This window comes from Onychostruthus taczanowskii, unplaced genomic scaffold, assembly GCF_017590055.1.
Source record: "Onychostruthus taczanowskii isolate IOZ18803 unplaced genomic scaffold, ASM1759005v1 scaffold74, whole genome shotgun sequence".
In the NCBI taxonomy this organism is placed as follows: Eukaryota; Metazoa; Chordata; class Aves; order Passeriformes; family Passeridae; genus Onychostruthus; species Onychostruthus taczanowskii.
In genome coordinates, this window is record NW_024505229.1 from 2,961,302 (window position 1) to 2,982,629 (window position 21,328).

At 52.5% G+C, this 21,328-nt stretch overlaps 1 protein-coding gene and 1 non-coding gene across 2 annotated transcripts in view; both read left to right on the forward strand.

Annotated features, from left to right (window-relative positions):
- Nucleotides 1-13,457, forward strand: part of LGR6 (leucine rich repeat containing G protein-coupled receptor 6) — a 147,441-nt gene extending 133,984 nt beyond the window's left edge. Inside the window, exons 14-18 of the mRNA XM_041422531.1 lie at nt 401-472; nt 1,163-1,288; nt 4,978-5,138; nt 10,614-10,694; nt 12,220-13,457. Coding sequence (XP_041278465.1) covers nt 401-472; nt 1,163-1,288; nt 4,978-5,138; nt 10,614-10,694; nt 12,220-13,457 — 1,678 coding nt within the window. The remainder of the gene's footprint in view (nt 1-400; nt 473-1,162; nt 1,289-4,977; nt 5,139-10,613; nt 10,695-12,219) is intronic.
- On the forward strand, nt 4,629-4,721 carry LOC121345678. The gene has a single exon (XR_005953985.1). It is a non-coding gene; the product is annotated as a U6 spliceosomal RNA (small nuclear RNA).
- Nucleotides 13,458-21,328: the final 7,871 nt, after the last annotated feature.

Consider the following 21,328-nt stretch of genomic DNA (forward strand, 5'->3'; position numbering starts at 1 on the left):
TCACATTCCCCAGAACCCTGGCCCTACCTTCCTGTGCTGCACCCAGCACTTAACTGCACTGGGGATGCTCTGGCACTAAGGCGTGACCTGTTTGGCATGTTGGCAAAAAAATTCCCAAATTTACAGAAATTAAGCCAGAAAAGAACATTTTCCATTGATCCTTTCCCATTGATTTCAGCAGAGGAGCTCCTGCAAGGCAAACTCTTGTGCCCTCTGTTGGAAACCATCCATATACAGACCCAGACTTGTCTCGGGGGAGATACAATGGGACAGAAATTGCTGCTGACCAAGGGGCTACAGATCCCACATGTGCTCCCACCAGGGCCCTTGGCTAGGCCAGTGCCAGCAGCTTCACTGCCTTGCTCTGCTCTCTTCTTACTGCTGTGTCCTTGCCTTGCAGAGACCTGAGCTGGAATTACATCCAGTTTATTCACCCAGAAGCCTTTGTGACCCTGCACTCCCTCACCAAGCTGTAAGTTGCAGGGATATTTCCTTCACAGTGGGCCAGGGATGGGAGGTATCTGAGGACCTCAGACTGATTCCCTGGGCTACCAGAACACCTAGGATTTAGATGCTGAATGACTGATGGGTTGAGGTGCATATCTCAGCACTGATGTGGACACAACAAATCCCAAGGTTTCCTATTAATAAAGGGATGATGAAGTGCAGGAGGGCCCATCTTCAAGATGCTCTCATCCTGAACACTTAAACCTCCATTTGCTGATGCTTCCATAGCTGCCTTAGATGCCTTTAAGGAAGATCAGCAGGATGGGCTGTTTCTGCAAGAGTCACTGCAGACCATCCGTGCTGGCTCTGGAGGGCCCCCAGTTCTCAGCCCCCTCTCTAAGACTCTTGGGTGTTTCATGGGCTGGGATCTGCAGTCATCCCTGAATACAGTGGAGGAAGAGATGTGTGGGGCACAGACGTGCACAGCGAGGGAGATCCACCCAGAGCTTTCAGCATGGCCACCAACCCCAGCCCCTCACCTTCCCAGGGACTGACTGCAGTGTTTACCTCCAGGGGTTCCTGGCCCCAGTGCAGCACCCAGCCCATTTCAGCATCACATCAAGGGAGCAACTGAGGCAGTGCCCTCGGCTTGGCTGAGATCCCACCGGCAGCCGAGCCCTGACCCTGGTCTCCCTCTCTGCTTTCCCCTCACCAGGGACTTGACTGACAACCAGCTGGTCACGCTGCCCCTGGATGGTCTGGCTGGACTGACCCATCTGAAGCTCCAAGGCAACCCAGCTCTCTCTGAGCCCTTCACCAAGGAGAACTTCCCCAAAATGAGGTACTTGGAATGTTGGCTCTTTCACTCTTCACTTCAAGTGAAGTTGAACACTTCACTTCTGGTGTTCAGCACAGGCTGTATTTGCTCACAGCACTCAGCCTCCTGCTGTCCTGGCCCATCTTGTGCTTTGTCAACGTTTCCAGGCCCATGGGTTGAGGAAGATCCATCTCCTGCTAGCACATCTCATCTTTAATATGTTCCACGGGAGAGCAGTGATGAGCTCCCAGGCCACCACCCCCACCCCAAACACACACACACAAGTGGAAAACGTGGAGCAGGCCCAGCTCAGGGCTCCTCTCAATGGAAAACATTCCCAGAAGCAGTCCTACCTAATGACATCCAGGTTTTCTTCCATAAACTCTGCTTGTGTGGCCATGTCTTGTCTGTTATGGATTAATGAGGAGCCTGAAGGAGTCAAACTGATGAAGAAGAGGCTGCAAAAGGCTCAGAGCAGAGTGCTGTGCTGCAGGCTCAGACTTTTCTGACCCTTCTTGGCTCCTGGGTCTCAGTGTGGCACCTGCCTTAGGGCTTAGACACCCATGGTCTAGGGAACACAAATTCCTTCCAGATGAAGTCATCTCTTGCTTGGGTGTCCCAGGGAGTTCCCTTCAAGCCAGGAATGCATGAGCTGATGCTCCCACTCATCCAGGATGGGTTCCCAAAGCTGGAGCTTCTTCAGTTTCCACACAGGGCTGGGGTCACAGATCACTGCACCAACACAGGGCTCAAAGCTCAGGCCTGAGGGGAAGTGTGGAGCTCTCCCTTCAGGCTGCCTCAGCAGTGGTGCCTGCAGGGCTCTCTCTTTCTGACTTTTTAAACTCATATCTAGGAAATGCTGCATGACTGGTTCCCAAATGGCAGGGGGTTCCAGAAGCTTTTGGGTTTTTTACACCCAAAATCATACAACAATAGAATGGTGTGGGTTGGACAGAAACATTAAAGCTCATCTCATTCCACCCCCTGCCATGGGCAGGGACACCTTCTGCCATCCCAGGTTGCTCCAAGCCCCATTCAGCCTGGCCTTGGACACTTCCAGGGGCAGCCACAGCTGCTCTGGGCACCCTGTGCCAGGGCCTCGCCCCCCTCACAGTGAAGAATTTTTTCCCAATATCCCATCAAACACTGCCCTTCCTAGTAGGAAATGAGGATTCCTTGTCCTGTCCTTCCAGACCCTTGTCCAAAGGTCCTCTCCAGCTTTCTTCACAGAAGCATAGAACCAGAGAATCATTAATATTGGAAAAAACTCTGAGGTCATCGAGTCCAACCTGAGACGAGTCCCCACCTTGTCACCAGCCCAGAGCACTCAGTGCTACATCCAGTTGTTCCCTGAACACTTCCCAGGGTGGGGACTCCACCACCTCCCTGGTCAGCCCCTTCCAAAGTCTAACAAGCCCTTCCTTGAAGGAATTCCTCCTGATTCCAACGTGAGTCTCTCCTGGTGTAGTTTGAGGCCATTTTCTCTCTCCCTGCCACTTAGTGCCCAGAGAAGAGATCAAGCCCCACCTTGTTACCATCATCAGTTGTAAGGAGTGATAAGGTCCCTGCTGATGGGGGAGATCTTCCTTTTCTCCAGGCTGAGCCCCTCAGCCACTCTCCATATGATTTACTCTCCAGACCCTTCCCTAGCTCCATTTCCCTTTCCTGACTCCAGCCCCTCAATGTCTTCCTTGAATTGAGGTGTCCAGAACTGGACACAGGACTCAAGCTGCACCCTCACAAGTGCCAAGCTCCTTCAGGCCCTGCAAGGAGCTCTGAGCTTTCCCTGGAGAATCCTCTTCTCCAGGTGAACACCCCCAGCTCTCCCAGAGGGGCTCCAGCCCTCTGAGCAGCTCCGTGGGCTCCTCTGGTCCTGCTCCAACAGGCAGTCCCTTGTGCAGGGTGAGTCAAGCTCAGCACTTCCAGAGTGTTTCTCCTCTAAATTAGTTCCATTCACATCTCTTGAGCTGGTTTGTGTTTGTACCAGAGAAGCTGAGCCTGCAGCAGTGCTTCAGTGAACCATGCCAGGCAACGGACCCATTAACATTCCCCAAATTTCGGGCACTGTCATTAAGCAGCCTTACTCTTGGGGCATATATCTGGAAGAGTCATCTGGGAGCAGTTCTTAGCCTTGCTGGGAGGATCTGCACCTCCCTACCACCTTTCAATAATAGGATCTAATTTGGAGCTTATAACAGGAAACAAGCTTGTATACAGAGTTTCCAGACCCTCCCGGGGCTCGGCCAGAAATGTTTGGGAACATAAAACAAAAGCATATTTTTAGAATATAGAGTTTTACCATATTTACTGATCTTGTCAGAGGACCTTAATTGTCTGGAAAACCTGGGGTTCCTTTGCATTCATCAGCAGTCTCCCTGACTTCTAGCAAAGCCAAAAATGCAGCTGCTGACAGACAGCCTGGTATTGCATCCAGATGATGCTCAGCTGCTGTTGAATTAACCTTGCAACACATGTTGTAATTAGCAACTAACAATTCAACTTTCAAGTACATATTTAAATATACTGTAAATCAACTTTCAGACATATTTAAATAACTTGCTTCACTTGGGAGACCTGAGAATTCCCTGCCTGAGCTGAAACTCCTGGAACTGGAGTTTGAAGGTGCCCTCAACAAGCAAGGGGAGCCTTGCTCTAGGGAAGATTCTCCCCTTGAAGGAAGGAAAGGATGCCTGGGAAAATATGGCCTTGGGGTAGAAATCGAAGACTGTACATTGCATATTGGAGACAGAGGCTAGTTTATTCTGAGGATAACAGCAGAAGGGTTTTTATGAATGTGGTGGTTTAGGACTGGTATTCTCCAATTTAGTATTCCTGCTAATACCATGCACCACTCACTCCTCCCCAACTGGAGGCACAAAAGGCCAAGATGATGGGTTGAGATAAGAACAATTTACTGGAAACAGCAATGAGATAAGACACAAACAGTAACATCAACAATATTAATAACAAAAAGTATAAGAAAAGAAAGTTATTTGCATGGAAAGCCCCCAACAACAAACAAATACCAGATGGCTCCCCCACCACATTTTCTCCTTTCCCCCTATCCCCCAGCAATGAGTAACATGGTACAGAATAACCTCTGGGTCCTGGTCATGCTCCCTCACACCTACTGCAAAAATTAACCCTGTTCTGGCTGGAACCAGGACAAGGAACTATCTGGGAACTTAAGAGTAGTTTCCAGACCTGGTGTTTGACAATATTGTATTGACTGACAGTGTCTTAAGCACCAAAAGTGGTGCAGAGACACCATGGGCTGCCCTGGGTCCACAGCCTGTCCTACATGGAGCCTTCACCAAAGAAAAATCCCTCTCCACTGTGACCATCACCACACAGACCAGATTTTGTCATGTCTGCAGCACAGGTACCAAAACTGGAACGATACAGAGAAGGTCAGCATGGCTCCTGCACAGAAATTCGTGAAGTGTTCCATATTTTTTGACTCTGAGGTTAGCTCAGCTGCTTAGGGCACAGTGCTAATAGCACCAACAGTGTGGATGTGATCCCTGTAGGGCCCATTCACTTCAGAGCTGGACATGAAGACCCTTGTGGATCCCTTCCAGCCCAGAATATTTTGTGACTCTGTACAGATGAGTTTCATCTTTGAAATGAAGGAACTAAGCAAAAAGTGCAAAGCAATGGAGAGTCAGGCCATGGAGGGGACACACCTTAAAGTTCTGCTTTCCTCTGTGCAGAGTCCTGGAGGTGCCCTACGCCTACCAGTGCTGTGCCTACGGGAGCTGCAGCGGCATCTTCAGGGTGTCCAGCCAGTGGGAGGCAGAAGACATGGCCCCTGAGGAGGAGGATCCACACAAGAGGACCTTGGAATTGTTCCCAGGTCACACTGACAACCACTGTGAGTAAACAGCCTGCATGGTGATCGGCCCCTGGGCAGGGCTGTGAGCTGGGGTGCAGTCCTGCATCTGCAGGAGTGGTGCCACTGTCACAGGTGACACCTGCCTCAGGGAGGGCAGGCTGAGCCTTCTTCAACACAGTGGCCCATTGCTTTGAACAGGCTCCATTTGGTGACCCTGTCTGGGAGAAAGAGTAGATCTGGCACATCCAAACCTTCACAATGGAACCAAAGACAGCCCCCACACCTTGGGCATATTTGTCAGTTTGGTCTTGCTGGCTATGGAGGGACACTGCTCAAGGCACTGGAAGGTGGCTGAGGCTACCTGGGACAACTGGGCTTGGTCATTAGACTTCTGGGCAATGTGGAGCCTTTGGCAGGACATCACTGTTTGTTCTTACATCATCTAGAGAAAGGACCCTGGGATTAATCTGAGTAAGAGAATGAACTCAAAACCTGGAATATCCCACTGACTGGAGGCAGAGAGAGCTCTGTGTGTGCTACTTTCGTGCACACCCTGGGTGTTACAGCAAAGGTCAGGGTTAGGTGTGACAAGAGGACACGTTTGAGGAACACAGCACAGGGACTGGCCAAGGCAGGGAAGACGAATCTCCATGATCAAGTGGCATTTTCTGTTCAAGAGACAATTTATTCTGTGCTCCAAAGTGCAGCTCTGCACAGACTGCATGAGGCCAGTTCCAGGAGCCAGCAGAGAGTGCAAGGCACCACTGCACTCCCAGCCCCACAGCACAGCAGCAGCCCCAGCACCAGGCTGCTGTGATCCCCCTGCAAGAGAGTCTCAGAATAACACAAAGAAAAACATGAGCCCCTTTGCTTCCTCTGTAACTGCTGGAGAGTGCAAACAACATTTCAGAACACAGCCTGGATGCTGCTTCTATTTATACATTTGTGTAAATACAGTGCACTTCCGAGGCCTGAGACATCCTGTAGGCAAATCCACATGGGAGATGGAGAGAGGGCTGTGCCCCTGGAGAGCCCTGACCCACCTGCTCCCAGGAGCACTGAGCATCCAGCCCAGCCAGGGGCCCTGCTGTCCTCCCCCAGCCTGAGCAGGCAGGACTGCATCTGGAGGCAGATTCAAGTCCAGAGCTGCTGGACTCTCTGTTATGGGCAGGATGACCAAGACACTTTGTGACACAGCCAGAAGTGACCCCCAAGCCCTGTGCTCCTGCACTGATCCTTCACAGCCTAAATATGACCTTTAGACATGCAAAGAGTCCAGCCAGAGGGTAGCAAATGTGATTCCTACTGGCGTGATATGACTCCAGGAAGCATGGTAGACTTGGTGGTAACACTGGCCAGACAGTACAGAGGAGTCATGTTACAGTCATTGCTGCAGGATTTCATCCTGAGCCAGGTCACTCTTTCCATCATTAATGCAGCCCATACTGTAGCAGTCCTAGTGCAGATAGTTGTGGGGTTTGCCCAGCAAATTATGGCATTTGTGGAAAGATCTAGTTTGTGACAAGGGGCCACAGACCTGCTTTTGCTCGGTACCAAAGTCTTTGATGTCCCAAAGGATGCTCTCACCTGGCCCTGCCAGCAGACCAAAACCTACCCCAGGGTCCCAGGCCTCCAGGCCAGTCCCAGCACCACGAGGGGAATGCTGACTGATTCTAAGACCAAATGAGATTATTTGCAGCTCGTAAAGGCTCCTGTTTTCAGATGTTATAGCATTGGATCTGTTTTGAAACATCAAAGTACAGAGGTACAAATGTGAAATGCATAGGAACATCATTCCTTATGATGTGCAGCTTTTGCAGATGATTCTCCAGACCTCCAACAGCAGGGTCTGCTCTTGATGATATGGAGTTTGTGATATTGCTGTTTTACTTAATTAATCATGGCTTTATTTCTGTTCCCTGTGCTTCCTTTCTGATGACCACTGATGGTATTTAGCTGGGTTATATGAACCTTGTAACACTTTCTCATTAGAGAGGAAAAAAGCTCCCAAACATTCCTTTCATGCAAGAGGGAAAGTGGTCTGCTGAAGAGAAAATACCTTGGGGCTGTGTCTCAGCAGGTCCAGCCAGGCTTGTCAGGGCACTTGGACACTGTGGGAGAACTTGTGAGAGGGACAGGGAACACTTCCAGACAGCTCTGTCCTCTCAGCCTTGTGCACTGCTTCCAGTCCCTCCCAAAGGAGTCCCCAGAACCTCAGGCTGGGCAGTGAAAGGCAGCTTGTCCCAGGCAGCCACAAAGGGATGGGGAATGGCTCCCAGTGCCCAGCCCTGCCCTGCCTGGCCCTGGCTCCTCCAGCCTCTCCTGCTCCCACAGCCAGCACCTGAGGGAGCACTGGCTGCAGACCCAGAACACACAGTGCCACAGCCCCCAGGACCAGATCAGCTCCTCCCCATGCCCCCAGGGCCCTGGCTGCCTGGGAACCCCCCCAAAACACCCGAGTATGTCCATTCTCAACTGAGTAACAGCCACCTGGGGCCAAACTAGAGTGATCAGGGCACATCTCATCATTCTGTCACCTTGCCAAAATGGATATTTAAGGTCTCACTTCCAGCACTTGGGATATCACTGATATGTTTGGGATATCATTGAATTCTACAATGGTTTGGGTTTGGGAAATACCTTGAAGCTCTTCTCGTGGCCTCCCTGCCATGGCAGGGACACCTTCCACTGTCCCAGGTGGCTCCAAGCCCCATCCAGCCTGGCCTTAAGCACTTCCAGGGATCCAGGGGCAGCCACGGCTTCTCTCCAGCTCTCTTGGCACCCCTTTAGACACTGGAAGGGTCTCTAAATCCTGGGGCCTTGTCTTCTCTCAATTATCTCAGCCTCTTTGGATTACAACTGGCAGTGTTTAGCAGACACCCCCTGTCCCAAGTCTGCCCCTGTGGCTGACCAGGAACCCAAAGATGGCTCAGGGACCTGCCACCAGAACAGCCCCCAGCAGCTCCCAACAGTGCTGCAGAGGAGGGCAGGAAAAGTGCCCTGGGGCACTTCCCTCACCATCCCAGCAGCTCCCCTTGGGGCCTCTGGTTTGACGACAGAAGAGGATGAATTCACTGCAAAATGTGTTTGCAATGATGGAACAAAGCTGTGGGAAGGGAGAAGGGAGCACATGTGTGTGGATATCCCAGGCAGTGGGACACTGCTCCCCCAGCCAGCACCTCCAGCAGCTTGTGAAGTTACTAAGGAACTTCTGCAACCACCTGCAAACCCTGCAGGGTCCTTAGAGATCCACTTCTACTTCTGTCTTTCAAAAAGCTACTCCAGACCCCAAAGAGGATCTGCCCAGGCCTCTTGCAGCCACCCTCACACCGAGGAGAGGGCAAGTCCCTGCAACCCCCGGGGCTGCCCTGGCTGAGACAGACAGGACTGAGCAGGGAACGAGCAGAGAGCACTAAGGGGAAAGGCATTCAGCCCAGTGTTTTCTGTTCTACCCCTTCCCCAGCAATTCTGCTCCTCTTCCTCTCACTTGACTTTTGGTACAGGCAGCCCCTTTCTTATGGAAAGGACACTACTGGCAAAGAGGATTTTTCCCGTAAGACCTCAGAAAGTGAAGGCACCTCAGCAAAATTCAAATAAATAACAGCTTCTTCAAAATCAATGCAGCCTGCCTTGCTGGGACATAACAGCCATTTTCCTTTCTCCACAGTTTCCAGGCTGGAGAGGGACTGGTTTCTAGCAGAGAGAGGTGCATTTTTCACTTTGAATCCCACTGTGCTGACTAAGGATTGCTTTGTAATTCCCAGCAGGCTCAGTAGTCCAGGCAAAACAAAAGATCATCCTTCACTTCAGGAAAATGTTTAACCTGGGCTTAAAACCAGGCTTTGAGGAGAAAATGGATGGCACAGGTTACACTTTCCCAAGGGCTGGGTCTCAGCAGAGCACAGAAAGAGCAAGGCTGTGTCTGTTTTATTTGGGTATCGTGACTGCACATCACAGCCTCCGCACTGTGGCTGGAAAAGACACTGGAGATTTATAAGACTATAAAATACAAGGATGAAATATTTTTCCATCCCACTGGGAGGGTTTCCTTGCCAGGCTCCAAAGCAGCAGTAATATTTCAATTCTTACACAGACAGATTTTAAAAATGACCTTTTTTTCCAAAGCTCCCTGAAGCTGAGAAAGCCATGAAGCTTGTCAGGAGGCACTAAAGATAGCACGTTATTTGTCATCATCCTTTAATCAAATAATCCCAGTCACATTTTCGAACACAGGCAGGGAGCATAGCTCTTGAGAGGCACCACTTCTAAACAGATTAGACACATAAATCCCACTCAGGTCAGCCTTATCTTCAGTGCTGTGGAAATTTGCCTTCCTGGCCACAGTCTAAGCTGCCAGGTGCACACCTGGGCTCCAGCATCAGTCCATTCATCCAAGACAGAGTTCATCCCACAGCCACAGATCCAGCTCTCTGGCTACCAGGCTGTAGCAAGAACAAAACCACATCCTTTCCCTTTCCTCCTGCTGGCAGAAAACCCTCCCAAGATCTCCACTGGGAGCTGGAGGCTGTGCCGGTGCCCCAGCTGGGAACGGGGCAGCAGGACAGCAGCTGTCCTCAGCGTGTCCCAGTGCTGTCAGCCAGCAGGGCTTTGGGAACAGGAACAAGGAACAAAGCATGTCGTGGATTAGGCTGAGAGGATGCCATTCACCTTGGTGACGGCCTACACTGAGCACACAGCTGAGGGCTCGGCCCCATTCCCTTCCAGCAGCTTCTTCGTCAGCCAGGGGCTCTCTGCCTGACCCTCAGCAAGCCCCAGCCTGGCTCGGGGTGCAGCTGCCAGCATGACAGAGATGCCGGTGCAGGGCTGGGCTCTGCAGCCTGGCTGCACAAACCCCATGGCTGCAGAATCTGCAGCCACAGGCAACCAGTCTGCAAATCCCTCAGCAAATCCTGGGAACGTCCACAATTCAAAACAGGGTGCCACAGTCCCAAGGTTTTACAGGGCATAAAATAAAGCTATAAATGTTGTGTTCCCTTGTCTCTTTGCTGAGGAACTCTTTGGTGGTGGTTGCTGCTGACAAAAAATTCGTGCAGCAAGAAGAGGCTGATGGTTCCCTCTGAACAAAGTCCCAAAATCCCTGTTGGTGAACAAATATTGGACAAGGCCTGCCCAGAAAGCTCCCATGGAGAAGCTGCATTTGAAGGCTTTGTGTTCTGTAACCACACAGGCTGGAGGATTTCGTTACTTTAATAAAGAGTGCTGGAGGAGGGAACCGCAGTCACACAGCTCTGGGATCTGGGGCTCTCACACTTCAAATGTTGGGAGTAACCTAAAAACAGAGGGGTTGGCTACACTGCAACCCACCAACGTTTACAAGATCTTCTCCCTCTACAGCAGTGACTGCAGGGGACAAAGTGTACACCAGCAGCTACTTTGAACTGGCTGGGAAGGTCTGTGTGGAGGACAGGCAGCAGGAAAAGCTCCTGGCCCAGGTAGCTCTGATGGCTCTGCTTGTTCTTATCTGAGCAGCAGTTCTTGTTCTTTCCTCCCCAGATGACCTGGATGCAGATGATCTTCAGCTGGACCTTGAGGAGTCGAAGCTGCACCCCACTATCCAGTGCACACCAAGCCCGGGTGAGCAGCCAGGGAAACCCTTTGAACAGAGTTGGGATCTTTTGAGCTTCTCTCAATCCCCACGACCTTTCAGATCAGAAGCCTGATGGGCTGGAGGCCAAATGGGGGACAGGTGAGGAGTGTCCTTTTCCCTGTTGGATGCAGCTGCCCTCCTAGGAGGGGAGGCCCAGGTCAGGATAAGCCTGACCAGGAACCCCAGGTACCACCAGCTCCTCCATCCACCGACCTGCTGCACTCAGACCTGGCTCTCCTCTTTCCCTGCATGACTTACACTTGGCTTTGCCTCAGCCAGCCTGGAATATTGCTGGGCAGAGCCTTGTCCTTGGAGTCCTGATCATACCTATGGCACTGCAAACTGCAGGGATACTTTGCTCTGTTTCCTGAGGAAGGGAGAGCAGGGAGGCACAGGACTGCACATGCTGGTTGGGGCTCGAGGAAGTTGCCTTTGATTTTGTCCCTGTTCATAGCTCAGTGGGGTCCTGCACAAGCACACCTGGAGGCTGGAGAGGTCTGGTTCCAGCCAGTCTGCTGTGGGACACTGGCAGGGACAGACTTTTTACCAGCTGTTCCACTGAGTTTGTTGCAAAAGGAACAAGATTTCAGCTGAGGGCATGTCCTGCTGCCTGGCACTCTGAGTTTCACCTCCTTTGAGATGAGAAAGATTTCTCCATTGCCTCTAATTTTTTTGCTCTCTACCATCTAAAACTTCTACCACCCTGGTTTTATTTTTTCTGAGCCACTCACTGAAACATCCTAATCCCTCCCAGAGGCAATTTTATGCCATTGCCCCCTTTCCCACTTTCTTCTTTTTCCTTTGGCTTCCAGACCAGTCCCCTTTTTACACCTCCATGACCTTCCCTTACTCACTCCCCCTTCCATCCACTTCTGTTCTTTCTTTCTCCTGACATCCTTCCATGTTCTGCCAGCCCAGACCCCTCTGTCCCTTCCCTGCCACACCATCTCCCTCCCTCTCTCCCTCATGCCCAGACACTTCACCTCCTGGTGCTCATCCCCATTCATGCAAAACAGACACCACTTAGCCAAGGTCTTGAGTGTACAGAGAGAGGCTGGCAGTGCCAGAGCAGGATGCAGCATCCTGGCAGATCTCCACACCACCAGCTCCCAGGGGAACACGAGGAGGAGCAGGTAATGTCAGAGGGGCCCAAATGTCAGGCTGACACCAGGAGTGTTGGTCGATCTGGAGTCACGACCTTCTTACATTTTAGGAGCACTGATCAGTTTGTTGTTCCTTACATTTCATTTTGACCTCTCCCTGCACCTTTTTCCCACCCTAGACAAGATCTGAGAGGATGCCAGAGGCACTCCAGTGTTGGGGCAGGAGCACAGGGCAGAGCCAAGAGGCAGCTGCAGAAGAGGGGGGACAATCTCATCTTTTCCTTGCCAGCCCAAGGCACTCATGTGGCTGGTGGGGCCAGGACAGGGCTGGGACTTGGCCACCACTCTGAGCAGCACCACTGGAGAGAAGCAGTGCCTGCTGGGTGTAACTTTGGGGTTTGTCTTCCAGGTCCCTTCAAGCCCTGTGATCACCTGTTTGAGAGCTGGATCATCCGCCTGGGAGTCTGGGTCATCGTTCTGGTCTCGGTGCTCTGCAACGGGCTGGTCATCCTGGCTGTCTTTGCTTCCCCCAGCTACCTCTCCCCGGTGAAGTTCCTCGTGGGCTCCATCGCTGGGGCCAACATGTTGACAGGCATCTCCTGCAGCATGCTGGCCCTCGTGGACACCCTCACCTACGGCCGCTTTGCCCGCTACGGCGCCAGATGGGAGTCGGGTGCGGGCTGCAGGGTGACAGGGTTCCTGTCCGTGCTGGCCTCCCAGGCTGCCATCTTCCTGCTGACCCTGGCTGCTGTGCAGTGCAGCCTCTCAGCCTCCTGCGTGCGGGGATATGGGAAGTCCCCGTCCCTAGGCAAGGTCAAGGCTGCCGCCGGTTGCTGCCTGTTGTTGTCCTCTGTGGCTGCCGTTCTGCCTCTCTTCTCCATTGGGGAATATGGAGCCTCCCCTCTCTGCCTCCCATACCCCATCCCAGAGGGGAAACCCACCACCCTGGGCTTCACCGTGGCCTTGGTGATGACAAACATGCTCTGCTTCCTGACCATCACCGGCACCTACATCCGCCTCTACTGCAACCTGCTGAAAGGGGAGTTCAGCGCTGTCTGGGACTGCGCCATGGTCAAGCATGTGGCCTGGCTGATCTTCACCAACTGCCTCCTCTACTGCCCAGTGGCCTTCCTCACCTTCTCCTCTACCCTCAATCTCTTCCTTATCACCCCAGAGGTCATCAAATCCGTCTTCCTTGTGGTCCTGCCCCTGCCTGCCTGCCTCAACCCCTTGCTCTACCTGCTCTTCAACCCCCACTTCAGAGATGACTTCCGCCTGCTGAGGCAGAAGGGGCAGGACAAGGGCAGCTTCCCTCAGTCCTGCAGGGCTGATGACATGGAGAAAAGCTCCTATGACTCCACCCAGGCTCTGGTGAACTTCTCCGACATCGACCACATGTGTGAGACACCTGATTCTCTGGGAGTGCGCCCCATCCTTGACAGCTACAGCTTCCCCTCCATGACACTCATCCCCTGCCAGCAAAGGGTGGGCACCAGGGGCAAGGAGAGGGGCTGCTCTGAGCATTGCCCTTGCCTCAATGACAGTGAGGTGCTGATAACTTCAGAGAGCCGGGATGTGTCTGGCAGCAGCCTCCGGATAACCTTCTTCCCCTCCCCACCCACGCCGCCCTACACATCTCACTTATAAACCTGCTCGGAGCAGCCGTGGGAACGGCCCCACAGCACACGCCGAGGGCCAACAGCAGTGCCAAGGGGCCAGCAAGGTGACACAAACGGCTCCCTGAAAAGCACCAGTACAACCTGTCTACCCTCATCCCCATCATACCTGCCTGGGCAACAGGCACCGCCAGCTGCCCCTGGCCTAGAAGGGCTCTGACTGAGCTCCAGATATTCAGGGTTGGCCATGGGAGGAGACAATCCCTGTGTGAGTCTCACTTCTGCTAGGAACTGCCTGGGAGAGAGCCCCACTGGCTCAGGAAGTGGGTCAGGGAAACCTCCTCCTGCCCACCCTGCAGCATCACCAGCCAGGAGGAGCCTGCAGCGAAACCAAGCTTTCTTCTCAAGGCAGAGACCTCTTGGCCAAAGCCATTGCTCTGTGGTGACCCCTGGAAATGGCCACCTGTGATGACTGGCCACCCACAGGAACCCCAGCCCTTGTCCTCTAGGGCTCTCTGCAGGTCCCACACACCCCTGGAAATGGGCTGGTGTCTGTCTCACGCCACCAAAAGCAGTGCATCCATGTGTACACGTGAGTTTTAGACCGCCTCTGCTTTGGGAATCCCCATTCATTCACTGCAAGCTTCATGGGTTGGATACAATCCTCACTTCCAGCCAAGACCAGGAGCTGGGGATGCTCAGTTTTTCAATCATACCCACAGTGTCATACAAGGGGTCTCTGAAACCCACAGCAGCCAAATCCAAACAGTTCCCATGTGCTCTGCTTGAGGTCACCTAGCAGCACCGAGCCAAGGAACCCAAGGGCACACCAGGCCCCCTCCACCCCCCTTCAAACAGCACAGCACACCTAGGGCATTCCTGTCTGTAGCCACCTGGCTCCTGGTCAGACATGGTGAAAATGGGGTCTGGCTGCTGCCTCATTGCCCCCAAACCTCACTCCTGGAAGAGGCTCTTAGTTCTGGGTACATGTCCCACACACAGTGTAGCCATTTTGGGGACTGCATGTGCCTTCTCCTGTTTTAAGGGCAGGCAGCTGGTGTCGAAGGAGGAAACAGAAATCAGCATTGTGGGATGGTGGCATCAGGAGGACACAGGCCACTGGGAACAGCCTCAAGTCCATTCCCTGCAGCTCAGGGATCTCCCAAATCCATTGACTCCATCACAAACCCTCCCAGTGCCACCCAGTGCAGCAGGGAGCCCTGCGCTCAGAGCTCAGGCTTGGGAAAAGCTTTGGTTCTGCTGACGTTACTGCAGCTGTTTGTCACTCATTTTCATGAGATAATAAATGAGCCCTGTTGCTGACCAGTGGCTGGTTTCTGTCCTCTTTCACGTGAGGAGCAGCTTGGTGGTGGTGGAAGCTGCTGTGCCTTGGGTGTTATCTGCACTTCCCAAGTGAGAGCTGGGACATTGGGTTGTGTCCACACGCGTTGACACCACCCTCCCCACCCCTGCTCTCAGGAGGGAAGAGCTAAATCACCCACCTTTACACAGCAGAACTGTGGCACAGGTGCCTCTCCAGGTCCTGTGGACCAGACTCCTGTGAGCTGTACCCTGTGACCTGCTGCTCAGGGGTCGGAGTTCACCACCAGGACAGAGTCTGTGGCATCAAAGTGTGAGGACATCACATAACAGGGTCTCCCATGCAAAGCCAGACTCAGCAGACAGAACCTGGCTCTGCTTCCCTCCTCTGCACTTGAGGCCTGTGGTCTTATCTCAAGATTAAAAACTTGAGAGATACCAAGAAATCAGAGGAACAAGGCCCAAGGATTAGAGGGTGGGATCCCCAAATTTAGTGACAAAATCCAAAGCTCTTCTACAATCTTCAGGTGGGAACTGGGAAAAACATGGCCTGTTGTGAGACTTGAGTCCTGATCCAGACCTCTGATATCCTGCACATGCTCAAAATCTGTTTTCATGTTTGGCTCATTAAAAACACAGAGACATTTTCTTCCACGTCCTTCAGGCTGTTCACATGCACAAGACTGGGAAAGACTCATCCTAGGTTGATTTCCAGAAACAAAATTCTCCTTTGAAGGTGGGATCAGCCTCCTGGAGCTAGTCCAGAGGAGGACTACAAAGTTGATTAGAGAGATGAAGCATGGGGAAAGGTTGAGAGAATTGAGATTGTTCAGCCTGGAGAAAAGAAGCTCTGGGGTGACCTAACTGGGGCCTTCCAGGACCTGAAAGGGGCCTGCAAGGAAGATGGAGAGAGACTGTTCACAAGGGCCTGGAGTCACAGGACAAAAGGGAATGGCTTCAAACTGACATGGAGGAGGTTTGATTAGATATTGGGGAAGGAATTCTTGGCTGTGAGGGTGGGCAGGCCCTGGCACCGACTGCCCAGGGCAGCTGTGGCTGCCCCTGGATCTCTGGAAGTGTCCAAGGCCAGGCTGGACGGAGCTTGGAGCAGCCTGGGACAGTGGAAGGTGTCCCTGCCATGGCAGGCAAGGGGCTGGATGAGCTTTAAGGTCACTTCCCATCCAAGACAATTCTAAGATCCTCAGCATAAACTCAAATTCTCCAGCACGTATCCTTACTCCATAAGGAAATCTCAAATTGGAAGACATCCTAAAACAAACCCTACTGACACAATGAGCATCATTACAAGTCACAGACTAACTGCAACACTCCTGAAACTTGCCTGAAATCCCCTGCCCTGCACTGCTGCTGGGAGTATCTTCAAGCAGTCACTGAGGTACCCAAAGGCACACAGGGCAGAAGTTGTCCCCAAAAGAGGGAAATGTGAGTCCTCCAAGGGCACTGGGCCATCAGGGGACAGCCCTTCATCATGATGGCAGCGGGAGCTGAGCAGCACTGTGCACAAGAGCAGCATGATGCTGCATGGCCAACGTAGCAGAAATGGAGGTCCCAGCAGGTACATGGGGTTCCCAAAATGTCAGATCTTGTGCACAGCTCCTGAACGTGTCAGGCTGCCATGGCTGGAGAGGCTGTGGGGTAGATGCAACAGCTTTCTTTTGGGATTACACAAGTTGCAGCCCTCATCCAAAGGGTCTCTATACAGTTTCAGCCTAGTAAGTGTCTCAGGTGGTGGCCACTGTGGGGGACAGCAATGACAAATAGTTACAGACACCCTTGATGGCACTGAAGGAGAGGAACAGGGAGTCAGCCCAAGGCTGGCCAGAGTCTGGCACAGTCAGCTTTCCAGGGCTCAGGCTCACGCCTCGGGAGCTGGCTGAAGGGAGGAACAGCATCTGAGAGAGCCCAACCCAGGAAGACCCAGAGATAATGGCAGGTTGATACAGGTGAAAGCACTGCCCTTCACATGAACAATTTCCCCAGGAAGCTGTGGAAAAGTCCACTGTTGGTCTGCATAAAAGCTCTCTGGGTTGTGCGGGCTCCCTGATCAATGGGGGCCTTCCCACACCCTCTTCTCCCAGATGAAGTGTTGGCCAGCAGCCCTGCAGGTCCTGTCTGTGCCAGAGCCCACACCAGGCCACCAAACTGAGACCCACAGCACCTCCCTCATCTCTCAGGGCCTCCACAGCAGACGCTGCCCATGGATGTGCTGACCATTACTTCAGCTCACCTGGGATCCCCACTGCACCCTGTCTGCTGCCTCACTGATGTCTCCAGGCACATGCCTGGAGGGTGTCCCCAGTGAGCCAAGGACAGGCTGCAGGGCATCTCTGGGGAAGGAGGGACGCAGAGGGCACCAGATCACCCCAGTGGGCCCTGAACCCCAAAAGCAGACATGCTGTAAAGCACAGGAGCTTTTCCTCACTGTTCAGGAGGAAAGAGTCTCTTGGCTCTGTCCAGGGAAGATCAGTAGCCTCTGAAAGCCAGTGCCCATCTCCTGGCAACTCAAGAACTGTCAGCCTCAGAGAGAACAAAGCCACTTGGATTTCAGTGCACCAGCTAGGATCCTCTTACCCAGCTCCCACGGGGCACAGAGCCCTTCCACAGGCAGTCAGGGGAATGAATTTAGCTGAGCACAAGCTGGTCGTGGAGCAGGGATTTTCTCTCTTTGCTCCCCAGGCCACAGCAGCCCCTGCGAGCCCATGGCAGCAAACACAGCCTGAAGCCTCTCTGAGCTGTGTTCCTTGCAGGGCTGCTAAGGGGAAGGAGGGAGCATAAACAGAGAGCACATTCTGTACTGACCAAAGAGGTGCCCGAGAAAGAGTGAAAGGTTATGGATCTGCAGATGTGCAGGAAACAGAAACCAGCACCTTTCCATTTCTTCTGCAGGCCATAAATCCAGAGTATGAGCTCTTTGGCGAATGCTCATTGAAGTGCCTTTCACCACATCTCTAACAGTGTACACGTCTTTCCACTCTACCAATCACTAAGTTGGCTCTTTTTAAAAAAATTAAAAGTAAAAACATTTTTTTTTTAAATTCTTTTTAAAAAAATAAAAGTAAAAACAATCCTCCACCACTCCATCTCCCTTCCTAGCAGCTGGTGTGGCCCTTACTGGTGCCACCCTGCCCACCTTTGGGCAGCTCAGCCCTCAGCCAGCTGGTGGTACCGGGGTGACCCTGGGCTGTGCAGGCAGCACATCCTGCCATTCCCACGTGCAAGCAGGAGTCAGCTTAGACTGTGTCACCCACTGCTGGTCACCAGCACCGGTGTGAAATGACTTCAGCCAGGCCAGAACACAGGGAAGTTCTTGCTCCCCACTCTCCACCAGCAAGAGCTCATGAGGCTGCTCTTCTGCCTCCACTCTGCTCTGCTCAGGTGAGACCCCGCCTGCAGCTGCCTCCACTTCTTGGGCCACCAACACAAGGTAGATGTGGATCAGTGGGAACAAGTTCAGAGGAGACCACGACACTGACCACAGGGCTGGAGCCCCGCTGCTCTGGAGCCAGGCTGGGAGAGATGGGGGTGTTCACCTGGGGAAGAGAAGGCTCCAAGGAGAGCTCAGAACCCCTTCCAGGGCCTAAAGGGCTCCAGAAGAGCAAGAGAATGACTTTGGACGAGGCATAGCATGACAGGACATGGGGGAATGGCTTCCCACTGCCAAAGGACAGGGTTAGATGGGGTATGGGGAAGGAATTCTTGGCTGTGAGGGTGGGCAGGCCCTGGCACAGGTTGCTCAGAACAGCTGTGGCTGCCCCTGGATCCCTGGAAGTGTCCAAGGTCAGGCTGGACAGGGCTTGGATGGTGGAAGGTGTCCTTGTCCATGTCAGGTGGTGGAATGAGTTGAGCTTTAAGGCCCCTTATGACCCGAATAATTCAGATTCCATGATTTCAAGTGGAGTGGGCTGGGAGTCCCAATGTGATAAGGCCACAGGTCTGAGCTGATGGGGACACTGCAGCAGCCCAAGTGGGCAGGAGGTGCTGGGACAAGCTGAAAGGGAGGAGGCTGAGGCCACTGTGGGCTGCATTTTGGCTGAGGAGCAGTACTGGAGGCGGAGGCCCGGGGGAGGCAGGGTGACAGGCACAACTGCTCTGGAAGCCATTGTTAGGGCTGGGCACCTTTGAGGTTTCCCCTGCACGTCAGCAAAGCACTGCCAGGACACCCTGAAGGGCAGACATGGCATGTTTGAGGAGGATTTTGGCCCTGAGGGACCCGGAAGCATTGTGTAGCAGGACAATGTGGAGGCAGCGTGTAGGCACGCTCAGATGTCCGCTCTCCCCTCGTCCAGCCCTCCTGGCTGGAGACGTGCAGCTCTCTGAAACAAAGCCAGCAGAGCAAGCACCCTACGGTATTGTTTTTCAATCTCATTGTTTTTTCCACCAACATTGTGATTTCTGTAAGACTGGGCCATGATTGGGAGCCCTTGGGATGGCAGCACGGCCGTGGCCACGGGCATGCAAGTGATGAGGAACAAACTGCGTGGGGTGCCAATGTCTGGTACTGGCCTCCTTGGAGCCCAAAGGAAAACAGACATTTTGGAGAATGCAAGCCCATCTTCAAGACTGGGATGGACCACATATCAGGCCTGGCAGGTGACCTCAGCAGTTCCAGGTCATACCTGAGCTAACAAGGGTTAACACCTTGTTCCTGCTCTCCAGTGACACAAAATCACATTCACTTTCTCAGGCAATCTCTTCCATTACTGTCCCAGGCAACTTCCAGAGTCCTGTCCTAAAGGGCTCCCAGGGCACAGGTGTCAGCAACACACAGTGCTTAAGGATGCAGAGAGATGTTTTCTGAAGCATTTTGGCATCTACTTATGAATGCAAACAAATGCCCAGGATCATCTGACTGCTTGTAAAGCCTCAGAGTGCAGTGAGGGATCGGGAGAGCTGGGGAACGCTGCAGCTGGCTCTTCTCTTTCCCAGATACTCTGTGTGCTATGCCCTTTCTGCAGCTCCACAGGGAATCCAGCAGCAGTGCTCACTCGGGAGTGAGGTTCCCTGGGCCCCCCAAGACCACAGGTGTGTGTAAAAGCACAGACAGCAACCCAGGAAGAGTGAGGACACCCTGCCCTTTGGACTGGCTGCAGGTGGGTGCAGCAGGAACTGCACATTCTGGACATGGGTCGTATCCATCTCCCCCATGCCAGAGTTCTGGGGATGCTCTTGTATTGCCAGCCTTTTGATGGGAGTCAGCGTAAGGGCATCTCCGAGAGCTCCCACCTCACCTGGTCTGGGCATGCAGAGGGCCCTGCATTACCCACCTGTGGCAGGTATTGCTCAGAAGCAGCAGGTGATATCCCTTTCCTTCAGCAGTGAGGAGCAGCAGCTCAGGAGCTTCCTTGAGTAGCCTGAATAGAAGAGCAGAGCACCAAACTCTCGACTGCCAAGAGCCAAGGCTGTCTGCTGTACTGAACTGAAGCTTGGAGAGCATTTATGTTCTCCCTTCTCTCAGCTTCCAGTACTTCTTGATGAGTACTTCCAAGTCATCATCTCCCAGGTAATCTTCTTCTGCATGCTCAAAGGCTACCTGTCATTTGTCTTTTAAATCTTAATAATATCACTATTAACTATCAGACTTTTTAATGTCAGCAATTCTAGTGGGAAGAAACTATTGGGCATAGTCTGCTTTTAAAAATAAAGTATGTATGTAATTATTATCCCTTATTCTTAAGAATAATCTACACAATTCCAAGTCTGCATCAAGAATAATCACAAAATCACAGAATTGGAATCACTGAAGCTGGAAGATGATCTAGTCCAACCTGCCCACTGAAGCAGGGTCAGCTATTGCAGCTTGCCCACAACTGTTTCCAGTTAGATTTTCAATAACTCCATTGATGGGGAGACTCAACAATCCTCTGAACAGTCTCTCCCTGTGTTTAACCACCCTCACAGTAAAAAAAAAAAGGGGGGGGGGGGGGGGGGTATGTTCAGATGGAATTTTCTGTGCTTCACACTTTGCCCATCACCTCTTCTCCTGTCACTCACTGGGCAACACTGAGAAGAGTCTGAGTCCTCTTCTTCAATCTCCGTCAGGTATTCAAACACACTGCCAAGATCCTCCTCAGCTTTCTGTCCACCAGGTAAAACATCCCAGCTCCCTGGGTTCCTTCTCACATCACAGCTGCCTCATGGACTGGACTCTCCCCAGGAAGTCCATGCCTTTCTTGTACTGGGGAGCAAATGGCCTTGTGGGCGTATTTGATTTTTGATTTCAGGCATGTGCATGCACACACACAGACACACACAAACACACCCCTAGTGACTTCAATATGTGCACATTATTCACTTATTTCTATGTAAAAACACCTCAGCTCACCCCAAAGTTCTGCAGCTCCCATCCTAAACTGCCTTGTGCATCATCCTGAGAAAGGAAGAAAATTGCTCTCTGCTGCAGGGTGTGGAGCTGGGCTTATTCCCAGCTCAGGGCAGAGCAGTAACCAAGACTTCCCAGCATGGAATAAAGGGGATTAGGGATTTCTCAACAGCATCCAACACCGTCTGTTAGACAGAGAACACAGAACTAGATCAACACAGAATCTCATCTCTCTTGTCTTT